General features: G+C 44.3%; 1 protein-coding gene across 1 annotated transcript; it reads left to right on the forward strand.

The window, feature by feature from the left end:
* Positions 1 to 1,906: 1,906 nt before the first annotated feature.
* On the forward strand, positions 1,907 to 5,816 carry LOC117516843. The gene is made up of 6 exons (XM_034177708.1): positions 1,907 to 2,780; positions 2,989 to 3,097; positions 3,343 to 4,097; positions 4,394 to 4,577; positions 4,693 to 4,950; positions 5,255 to 5,816. The coding sequence occupies exons 3-5, from the start codon at positions 3,621 to 3,623 to the stop codon at positions 4,782 to 4,784; spliced, it is 753 nt and encodes a 250-aa protein (XP_034033599.1). The 5' UTR covers positions 1,907 to 2,780; positions 2,989 to 3,097; positions 3,343 to 3,620; the 3' UTR covers positions 4,785 to 4,950; positions 5,255 to 5,816.
* The last annotated feature ends 5,999 nt before the right edge of the window (positions 5,817 to 11,815 follow it).

Genomic DNA, 11,815 nt, shown 5'->3' on the forward strand with positions numbered 1-11,815 from the left:
AATCACTAAATTGAAGAAAACCTCCCATAATTGTGCAAAAGATACGGGGATTTTTAATCCTTCTTTAATTGAGGCATTAAAAACCATAAAAGGACGCGCTTTAATTTAAGAATTAAAAAATATTAAAGGGGTATTAAATATTAGACACTGATTTATGTTTAATTATTTCAGAATTAGTTAATTTTTTAATACATTAAAAAAGATTTAGGTATTTTTTTTAATCGTTGTTTAATTCATGAAATAAAATGACATTAAAATATTAGACCTGGGTGGGAGGGGAGGTAGGGCTTGGAGGCGGAGCTTGGGGCGGGGTTAGGGGAGGTGCTAGGGGCGGGGTTAGGGGTGGAGCTTGGGGGCAGGGTTAGGGGAGGAGCTAGGGGGCGGGGCTAGGGGAGGAGCCAGGGGTGGGGCTTGGAGGTGGGACTAGTCAGGACATAGTGACATAATTGATTCTGATTGGCTGTGATGTCATAAGGGGGCGGGATTAGGGGCTGGGCTTAGTGACGTAGTCTATTCTGATTGGCTGACAGGGCCATAAATCAGTTTTTGACATAAGATCGCTCAGTTTACTCTCTTGTGTCACCCACCATCTTGTCCAAAGGTCAGTCAAGTATTTGAACACTCTTCGACTTTGCAAGTTCTCCCACTTAGAAATCTGCTCTGTATACTGTTTAAGGGCCACAGAAAAGGGCATTTTGGGCATATGACCAGTGGTGGCTCATCCATACAGGCAATCTTGTGACACACCAGTCGGGGGGATATGGAAGGGGAGAAAACACAGGAGCAGATTTTTTTGTTTTGTTTTGTTTTTTGGTCACATGCTCCCACACCATTTTTCATTTGGCCCTGCCTCTGAATCATTGTCCAGTCAGATTGAATTTGTTTTGTGAAGTACTGCCCCTTTTGGATAACTTCAGCTGCACTTAAGGATTGCACTGACCGCTCCAGTGGACTTAATGCAACCTTTCTTTCCAAAATCCAGGCTCTCCCTGTAATCTCTATGGGTTCCAGTCAGTTTGCGCACTTAAAGTGGATATGACACTTAAAGACAACATAATCTTATTACATGTAACAAAGGTTATATAATTCGGTCAACCTAAGCCTTTTGGGAAAATGGGCACAGTTATATCCAATATTTGTATTTCCCGCGCTGAAAAATGTACACGCCCCCTGACCAGCCACCCGCTGAGCGCCAAAAGTGAATACGTCACAGGCTGGAGACCATTTCGGCTTACAGCTTGGCGGTCGTTGTCTACACTTTTTTTCAGCGGCAGAAATTTTGGGAATTGTTTGTAGATATGCCTGACCAATGTGTCGCAGCATTTTGCACCAACACAAGGTCGAAAGGTTTTAGTCTTTTCAAGTTTCCACAGGACGAAAATCTCCGTGAAAAGTGGGTTCAGCAAGTTCATCGTACAAGATCAGGTCTGACGAAGGGGACGCCATGGAGGCCGACCGCGTATTCTTATTTGTGCTGCGCACATTTTGAAGATGCATGTTTCGACGCCGTCCCAGCTTTGAAGGAGCAGTTCGGGATAAATGTATGTCTCATGAAGCTTTTGTTGCCGGGGGCTGTTCCAAGCATCTTTCCCCACGGCACAAGGACGTCCACGGCAGAGCCTGTGAAGCGTAGAGAATCTGCTTCATTGGAGAAACGACGGAGATTGGAGGTGGGTTTCCAGGATTTTGTATGTCTCGAGTGAAAAACGTCTCTGTGATACAGTGGCAAACATTTTCACATCTTGTACTGTTATGTAGCGTGTGCATGCCTGCATGAAAACAATATCCACAACGCAGTCTCACTGTAAGACATGATAACGCAGCACAAAATATACGGCTGCACTTGAAGTGCGGGCGGGGGGGGGGGGGGGGTCGTTATGGTTGAGGGTAGGAGTAAAAATAAACCCCTCATGAAACTTTGACCCATTTCGTCACGGGTACGAAAAAAAAAATTACGTGAGACTGGATTGAATACCCATGTATACATGTATGTTCGCGGAGCAGTGTACACTGTGAAAAGTTTTACCCTGCTCAAAAAAAAATAATAATGGTGTCCAGATATCACATCTAATATATTTGACTTCACACAATCTAAATTATTTCATTTCACACGTCACAAAATGTAAAGAAAATGAGTTACACAATCAAATCAATATTTGATCTAGCTTTTTATTTCAAATGAGCAACTGCATGTTACACTTTTTACAGTGTGGACTGGTCGCTATGCGGCAATCCCAACTTAGATATTATTATAATTAGGTAATTATTTTAAGAATGTTGAAGGCTGACGCCTCACCAGAAAAATGTGAACCCTGTATTTGAAGTGGAATTTTTTTCCACAATTTTCTGACCACAGGTTTCACAGTCATTTATTTGTTTTGCTCTGTAAAGGAAAGCGATCCTCAAATCGCTAATTGTCATCGGTGCAGGAAGTTGGGTCAATAATTTTGGGATGAAAGAAAGGTTTGAACTTGGCCTATATGATTGATTATCCACTAATGTAGGGAAGAGAAATATTCCTTATAAAGGTTGACATAGATTGATTTGTGGATTGCTGTTTACCAGGCTGGGACTGGACAAACAAAAATAAATCATAACTTATACTGTTCGGTGTAGTATACAATGACTACAGCATGTCTCACAGTACAGTACATTAGATATTGAAATGCTGTCTTTGTTACATATACCAGATACTCCAGGAATGTCTATCTGGAACATCTTCTGATGCTGGAGAACACAGAGGAGATGGCCCTTCTGCAGACAGTGATGCACCTGTTGATGTAAGTTTTGACTTTGTGCTAAACATATAAGATGCAGTTAGTATTTCATGAAATATACATCTACCATTTACCGTCTTTCTCCAGACCTTATGGAAATATGTATTAGTATTATCAATTTTTTTTTCACAGTTGTTGATGACAATTATCCTTTTGGAACACTTCATGATGGTACCATTTTATAGCAATGTATTTTTATATGCATGTTTAGGTGAACACAACAGAAGTGCAGGTCTCACTGTGCATTGCTGTACAGGTGTCACTGAAACCCATCACTAAGACCAAGGCTGTGCAGTTCAGAGGAACGGGACGGAGCAAAGGTATTTGATGATGATAGTTTTCAGTTGTCAACTCGTAATCAAAATAATTTCCATATCTATTGGGAAACCTTTCTGATATCGATAATCTGTCAATAGGTTCATACATCAGTGATGATAAGCCATCCCTTGCTTATACAAGTATCATTCTATCTGCAGTAGAATTTTGTAGACGAATAGAGGCATCTCACACACCATTTACGTCCCTACATAAAATGAAAAACAAACTGATGTTTTGCATTGTTGAGTTCCTCCAGGTGTGCAGACCTTCGCTCCAGCAACCGTGACAGTGGCCACGCAAACGGACAAGGATGACATCGCTGCCCGGCACATTGTGGAGGAGGGCAACTTGTCCATATCCTCAGCAGAGGACCGGATGCCTGTGACTGATGATGACCCTGACTACGAGCCGTCCACAGGAGACGAGTCAGATTACGATACGCCTGTGGTCGACAACGTAAATCCCCAGCCACAGCAGCAAGGCCACTGAGTTTACTTGGTATTCTGGGCCTGCTTAGCACAGCTGATGGCAACTTGGTGCAGCTGCCCCTTGTGTGGCTGTAGGATACTCGAATTCTCATGCAAAGAAGTGGGAACACTGCTTCGAATATCCCTCAGTTGCAAGGAGTGTGGCCACCAGGGGAACTGGGACAGTCAGCCCTTCTTTGGCAGAGCTGCAGCTGGCAATATCTTGTTGTCAGCTGCCATCTTATTCAGTGGGGCAACCGTGACAAAAGTGCTCCGTGTCCTCTCCCACATGGGAGTCACTGTGATGTCTGGTAGGTCCTTCTTCCGCCACCAGGAACAAGTGTTGTTCAATGCCGTGAAGCGACTGTGGGTAGAGCAGCAAGTCTCCATGCTTAACCTGCTACAAGCTGAGGGAGAACCTCTTGTCTGTGGTGGTGATGGGAGAGCGGATACTCCAGAGCACAGTGCCAAATATAGCACATACACGATGGTGGAGCTCCGGAAAACAGCTGTAATTGATGTCCAACTTGTCCAGGTACATTTTGCATATACCGAGTATACCTTCCTGTGATACCTGTTTTATATAGAAAACTGGCTGTAGCCCTGAAGTCACCGACCAGATGAAATTAGTCTGTTTCTTGAAATCTTTTATGTGCTATGTAGTTTTGACCAGGGTTGTTTTGAAAAAATATTCTGAGGAGATGATGCCATTTAGATATGTGCATTTGTGTACAGTAGCTCATATGTAACTACTAGTCCAAACCACAGAGACAGAAATAATTCCAAACACTATCTCAATATTGTGCCACTGTTGATGTGTTACTGTGTTAGAGCAATGAGGTTGGGGGCAGCTACCAAATGGAGCAGGAGGGGTTGCAGCAGTCGCTGGAGAAGATCGAGGAGTATGTTGATGTTGGGACTCTTGTCACTGACCGCCATGTAGGAATAAACAAGATGGTGAGGGAGGAGTACCCAGGAATATGGCACTTCTTTGACATATGGCATGTTGCCAAAGGTGAGTGCACCTTGTTCAAGCATGTTTATTGCTTCACATTTGAGAAATGCATGTTGGAAACATGTTGGAAAGTAGTCAATTTGTATCTAATTTATTCTTACCCCCGTTTATTCAGGCATCAAGAAGAAGCTGTACAACCTCAGCAAGTTGAGAGATTGTCAAGCCGTGAAACCATGGATTTCAAGTATTATCAACCACCTGTATTGATCAGCTGTGTCTACTTCCCAGGGGAATGAAGACCTCATCGTGGACAAGTGGAGGTCAATTTTCCAGCACACTCACAACATCCACGCCGGATTCAAGGGAGGATTCCATCAGTGTGCCCATGAGCTGCTTGCAGGCAGGAAGCTACAAAAGCCATGGTTACCTCCACGTAAGTACAATTGAGCCCTATAAGAATCATCATGTAAGAAAATGTATTTCGCTCTTTGTGTCATGTCATTCAATATGATTTCAGTATCCTTTTGCAAGTAGTCAAGGTACATACTAGGAATAAAGAGGTGTTCTGGTTTATTAATCTTGGTAAGATATAAAGGACAACCTGCAACAAGTTATTGGCTTGCTGACTTGGAACAAGTCATTCTTGTAAACGGATAGTTACTATTTCAATGGCCAGTAGTTTGCACGTTTTGATGGGAAGTGGTCAACTGACATAATTTTGTGTACATGCTCTTCAGATACAAAGCTCTCTGTGGAAATGGAGAAAATAATAACACATCAGCAACTCTGCAAAGACGTGAAACGCTTATCACCGAACCATCAGACGTCGCACCTGGAGGCATTCCACAGTCTCATCCTGCACTTCGCCTCGAAGATGTTTCACTTCTCGTACAAGGGAAACCGCCTTGACCGTCAGTAAATGACCACATCTCCTTTCTACATTCAGATGCATTGAGAGCCACTTTGTTCTCAGAACTGTGGAATCTTTCAGGCGTCTGCTAATCAGACATTCATTTGGCTTCCCCAAGACAGCTGCACTTCAAGGCCGCTGCGATAAAAAACCTCCAAGAAGATTAAACACTCAAGCCTCGCTTCCCTGGTTTCCCCCTCCCTCAGCTTCTCCAGCTCTGACGTTGACTGTGAACAGAGGTCTGCTCAGAGCTGAACCCCCATCCCTTCCAGGATTCAGTCATGGCCGTTGTTTAGCGCCAAAAAGGGCTGCTACCGGAGTGTTCTGATAAACTGGACTTTCAAATCTCAGCTGTCGTCCTGTGTTCTTGTTTGTCTGTGTGTTTACTGTTCTCTGTGCTGATAAGAGTTTTTTCCTCATTGTTGTGGCTTCTCGAAGGCAGCGACCTTGAGGGTTTTTTTTCTCTTACCTTGTGTGTACTTTTTTATATGTGTTTATGTACCAGGCCAGCTTATGTCTGTTACGTGTGTGTTGTTTGTTTTTGGGTCGGTCATGGTTTGCTCAGCCCTGCTGTGACCTAAAGCAGGGATGTACATCTAGAGCTGGTCCCCGGGCGCCTTATGGCGACTTCTGCTCCTAACTGGCAATTAGGATGGGTTAAATGCAGTAGACACAATTCATTGTGCAGGGAACATGTTCCTTTGTGCATATGACAATAAAATTCTTTTGAATCCTTGAAAGGGCATGGAGTGCAGGTAATCAAACAAAAGTCTTCTGTGATGTGTTTTTTGAACTGTGCATCATGTGTATGTGTCACTGTTTTTAAAATGATTTTAGAAGCCAGGTTTCAGGATGACGTTGTTTGACTAAGTTGATTGAAAGTATGTCTATGCATTTATTTGTACGTGTTTTTGTATTTACAGTGGCTTGCAAAAAAGTATTCAGCCCCTTGGTATTCCACACATTCAAATTTGTTTATGGCGTTTCAAATACAAAAAGTAAATCGCGCTTCTCAATATAAAAATTACTAAAGTTTTCTTAGAGACTAACAGAAAACAAATCTCTACAACTTGATATCAATTTATTACAAATATAAAAGCCAAGATGATGAGTTGGATAAGTAATCTTTCCCTTTCGTAAAATACCTGTAAATAATCAGTTTTCTTCAGACAGGTCAGGAGATGGATACATGAATATTTCAAAGTCATTGAATATGTCTAGAACCTTATTTACATCAGTTATGAAGAATATCTTCTGGGGTGTCTTGGTGGCTTTTCTCACTCTTCTCCTTCTTACATAGTCACTTAGTTTTTGACAACTGTCTACTCCACACAGATTTACCATAGCGTACCATATGTAAATAAAGTCCAACACATATTCACTGGCTTGATAAGGTTCATGTATCCATCCCCTGACCTGTCTGAAGAAAACGCAATAAAACCGATTATTTACAGGTATTATACCAAAGCGGCCCATTACTAATCCATCCAACCCATCATCTTAGCTTTTGCATTTTTAATTAATTTATGTCAGGTTGTAGAGATTTACTTTGAGACTATAGAGATTTACTTTCAGTTTGATAAGTTTAGAAGTTTTTATATTGACAAGCCCGGATTACCTTTTGTATTTGAAATGTCATAAGCAAATTAAAAATTGTGAAATACCAAGGGGCCGAATACTTTTGCAAGCCACTGTATTTATAACGGCGTTGCTGCCACTTGCCAGGACACTCTTGTAAAAGAGTTTTTTGATCTCAATGGTGTATGCTCCAATGTTAAATTTTATTTTTTTATTTTTTTTTATTTTATTTATTTATTTATTTATTTATTTTGGTGTGTCGTGGTGTGTCCCCTCTCAAAATGATTGATCTGTTTGTAATTTCATTTCAGGGTGATCCTCGCTGCCATGCACTTCAATGAAAATGCAAACAGGGCACAGGCGAGGACAAAGGACGGCCAGGACATGTGGAACATCAACTACCCAAAGTACAAAAAGGGAGGGTACATTGTACGTAAAGTCCTGCAGGATGCAACTTTTGGTAAGTATATGAACATACTATTGAAGTGTGATTTCCAGCACTAGGGATAATGTCTGCTTTGATTTGACGTCCCTCAGGCTTGTGAATAACAGTCCATATATATAACACACCCTAAATTTTTCCTTCATACAACTGAACAGTATTGCATCTGACTTTTACTAGACCTAGTTTGCCACTAAATTGACTCATCCATTGATGTGATTTGTTTCTGTAAGCCCAGCAATGCTAACATTTGTCCTTGTTATGGTTGGCTTTTTAAATTTTACTGCCAATAAGTCTCCTCCTTGATGACCGGCTCATTTCTGGTTCTATGTATATTCCTAACAGTCTATGCCAGAGAGTTGCTATTGTGCGTGGAGGAAATGTGCTCTGGGGACAACTATAATGGTGACATAATGGAAGATGTGGCGGCTGTTCCTGTGCCCCCACCTCTCAATGCCACATTTGACAAGTCGCAGAAGGCAGAAGCAGTCAGGGAACATGCCACCAGGTTCATCCGTTGACTGGCATTTTCGGATGATTGTTAATTTGTCAACAAAACAAATGCAGTATTCTTGTAGCTATTGTATTTTATCCATCCATCCATTTTCTTCCGCTTTATCCGGAGTCGGGTCGCGGGGGCAGCAGCTCAAGCAAAGCCGCCCAGATCTCCCGATCCACACACACCTCCCCCAGCTCCTCCGGGGGAACCCCAAGGCGTTCCCAAGCCAGCTGAGAGATGTAGTCCCTCCAGCGTGTCCTGGGTCTTCCCCGGGGCCTCCTTCCAATGGGATGTGCCCGGAACACCCCTCAGGCAAGGCGTCCAGGGGGCATCCAGAAAAGATGACCGAGCCACCTCAACTGACTCCTTTCGATGTGGAAGAGCAGCAGCTCGACTCCGAGCTCCTCCCGAGTGAGCAACCTCCTCACCCTATCTCTAAGGGAGCGCCCAGCCACCCCGCGGAGGAAACTCATCTTGGCCGCTTGTACTTGCGATCTCGTTCTTTCGGTCATGAGCCAAATCTCATGAGCCAAATCTCATGACCATAGGTGAGGATCAGAACGCAGATCGATTGGCAAATTGAGAGCTTTGCCCCCCGCTCAGCTCCCTCTTCACCACGACGGTCCGACACAGCGACCGCATCACTGCAGACGCTGCACCGATCCGTCTATTGATCCCACACTCCATTCGTCCCTCACCCGCAAACAAGACCCCGAGATACCCAAACTCCTCCACTTGAGGCAAGGACACTCCACCAACCTGAAGAGGGCAAAGCACCTTTTTCCAGTCGAGAACCATGGCCTCGGATTTGGAGGTGTTGATTCTCATCCCGGACGCTTCACACTCGGCTGCAAACCGCCCCAGTGCACGCTGAAGGTCCTGATGTGACAAAGCCAACAGAACCACATCCTTCCACAAACAGCAGAGACGAGATTCTGTGGTTCCCAAACCAGACCCCCTCTACACCCTGGCTGCACCTAGAAATTCTGTCCATAAAAATAATGAAAAGAACCGGTGACAAAGGGCAGCACTGGTGGAGGCCAACGTGCACTGGAAACAGGTTTGACTTACTACCGGCAATGCGAACCAAGCTCCTGCTGCGGTTGTACAGGGACCGGATAGCCCTTAGCAAATGACCCCGGACCCCGTACTCCCGGAGCACCCCCCCACAGGGTGCCCCGAGGGACAAGGTCAAACGCCTTCTCCAGATCCACAAAACACATGTGGACTGGTTGGGCGAACTCCCATGAACCCTCGAGCACCCGATGGAGCGTATAGAGCTGGTCCAGTGTGCCGCGACCAGGACAAAAACCACACTGCTCCTCCTGAATCCGAGGTTCGACCATCAGTCGAATTCTCCTCTCCAGTACTCTGGAATAGACCTTACCGGGGAGGCTGACGAGTATGATCCCCCTATAGTTGGAACACATCCTCCGGTCCCCCTTCTTAAACAAAGGGACCAGCACCCCGGTCTGCCAATCCAGAGGCACTGTCCCCAATCGCCACGCGATGTTGCAGAGGCATGTCAGCCAAGACAGTCCCACAACATCCAGAGACTTAAGGTACTCAGGACGGATTTCATCCACCCCAGGAGCCTTGCCACCGAGGAGCTTTCTAACCACCTCGGTGACTTCGGCCTGGGTAATGAATGAGTCCGCCTCTGAGTCCCCAGTCTCTGCTTCCTCTTTGGAAGACATGACGATGGGATTGAGGAGATCCTCGAAGTATTCCTTCCACCGCCCAACAACATCCCCAGTCAGGGTCAACAGCTCCCCACCCGCATCGTAAACAGTGCTGTTGGAGAACTGCTTCCACCTCCTGAGGCGCCGGATGGTTTGCCAGAATCTCTTCGAGGCCGACCGATAGTCCTCCTCCATGGCCTCCCCAAACTCCTCCCATACCCGGGTTTTTGCCTCTGCAACCGCACGGGCTGCGGCACGCTTGGCCTGCTGGTACCTGTCAGCTGCCTCCGGGGTCCCACCTACCAACAAAGATAAGTAGGACTCCTTCAGCTTGACAGCATCTCTTACTTCCGGCGTCCACCCCCGGGTTCGGGGATTGCCGCCGCGACAGGCACCAGAGACCTTGTGACCACAGCTACGAGCGGCCGCATCATCAGTGGAGGTGGAGAACATGGTCCACTCGGACTCTATGTCTCCAACCTCCCCCGGGATCTGGGAGAAGCTCTCCCGGAGGTGGGAGTTGAAGACCTCGCTGACAGAGGGTTCCGCCAGTCGTTCCCAGCAGACCCTCACAATACGTCTGGGCCTGCCAGGTCTGACCAGCTTCCTCCCCTCCCAGCGGATCCAACTCACCACCAGGTGGTGATCGGTAGGGATGGTTATTGATAAGACTTTATCGATATCGATGCCATTATCGATTCTGCTTATCGATTCGATTCCCTTATCGATACCTCATGAATTTTGTACTAAAAGTAGGCTTTACAGGTTTTCTATGTATTTCATTGAGTCTTAAATAAATATGAAATTGGTCACTGTATCCTTGATCTCTGGACATAAATAAAAATAAACAAAACGGTGTTTCGCTTTGAAGTTATTAATTCCAACTGGACTCTATCATTCTAACTTGACTTGGCAGAGAGCCGTGCAGTGTTTGGAGGTGTGTGAACAGAACCGAGGACAATTCTCGTTTCTTTCTCGCAACAAGACAGGAGTCCCAGTTAGTAACTTTATTACGCACAAAAGTGACTCACGATTGACATATTCAGGGATGAAAGTGACGAAAAACAAAAAAAGCTGAAACCCAAAATTACCCCCCAACACCACCTGCACGAAAATGAATTCTAGAAGCTGTGAAATGCAATCTATTGACTATTCCAGACAATAAACTGGAGTGAGTGCAGCATCCATTTAGGTGAGAAAAAAACAACTTTCCTTATTCAAATTCATTCCAGTAGTATTCTGCTCTTACTAGGATGCAGCAGTTTTCTAGCTTGGCAGATGGTTCTGGAGGAAATCATTGAAGAAATTAAACTGAAAATATGGTTTGACCGAAACAAATTGTCATTAAACTTAAATAAGACAGGGATGAAATGGAGGTGTAAGAGTCACTAGGTGTTCACAGGAAACAATTATTTATTCCTGTATGTATGTATGTATGTATTTATTTATTTATGTATGTTCATTGTTAGTTGGTTTTATATTTTCTGTTGTGTTTCTATTGAGGTTCTTTTTGTCTTTCTCGAAAACTGTATATAATAAGTATATATTGTATATAATAATCATTAGATATTAATATATAAACAAAAATAAAAAAAAATAAAATTTAAAACAAATGCACCCGAACGTGATGACAGCTGCAACTGCTTAATGCTAACTTTTAACATTGAAAATGTCATAGACATGCTAACGTGTTAGCATCGCTCCCATTTTTAAGTTATAAAATAGATCTATCAACTGTTTTAAAAGACCATAACAGGTCGGTTTAACATAAAAAAGGTAAATAATACTCAGACGTATGCTCTTTAGGGTTTTAGCGGGGGAAACTTAAGCAAAAGAAAGAATAAATGAAGCAATCGAAGCACTGTTTCAATCTGCGAACCCCTGCTTCGATTGGTTCAAGGTTCAAAGCAAAGTCGCGCTGCAGAAAAGTTGATTACGGACCCGCTGCAGGGTCTGCTTCGTGCCGACGCATGAATCCGTCCGCATGTCTTTCATTACAAAATCTTCTTTAACAGTGGAATGTCCAGATAAACTGCTGATCCCGACCTCTTCTGAAACTTCTCTGCTCTCTCACGACGTCCTGAATCAACAGAGCCTTAAATTTGGAAGTTTTCAGCTTGAAACAGGCTGACGGCGGCGGCTCGGGGCACGGCGTGCCATCCGACGCCGTGGGCCGTCCTTAAAGCG

The sequence above is a fragment of the Thalassophryne amazonica genome, chromosome 9, assembly GCF_902500255.1.
Source record: "Thalassophryne amazonica chromosome 9, fThaAma1.1, whole genome shotgun sequence".
In the NCBI taxonomy this organism is placed as follows: Eukaryota; Metazoa; Chordata; class Actinopteri; order Batrachoidiformes; family Batrachoididae; genus Thalassophryne; species Thalassophryne amazonica.

What these genes read in the sequence shown, in the direction of transcription:
- LOC117516843 (XM_034177708.1), top strand. Translation starts at nt 3,621, where the DNA reads ATGGCAACTTGGTGCAGCTGCCCCTTGTGTGGCTGTAGGATACTCGAA. An exon ending in TTGATGTCCAACTTGTCCAG is followed by an intron (nt 4,098 to 4,393) that starts GTACATTTTGCA and finishes TTACTGTGTTAG; the next exon opens with AGCAATGAGGTTGGGGGCAG. An exon ending in CATATGGCATGTTGCCAAAG is followed by an intron (nt 4,578 to 4,692) that starts GTGAGTGCACCT and finishes CCGTTTATTCAG; the next exon opens with GCATCAAGAAGAAGCTGTAC.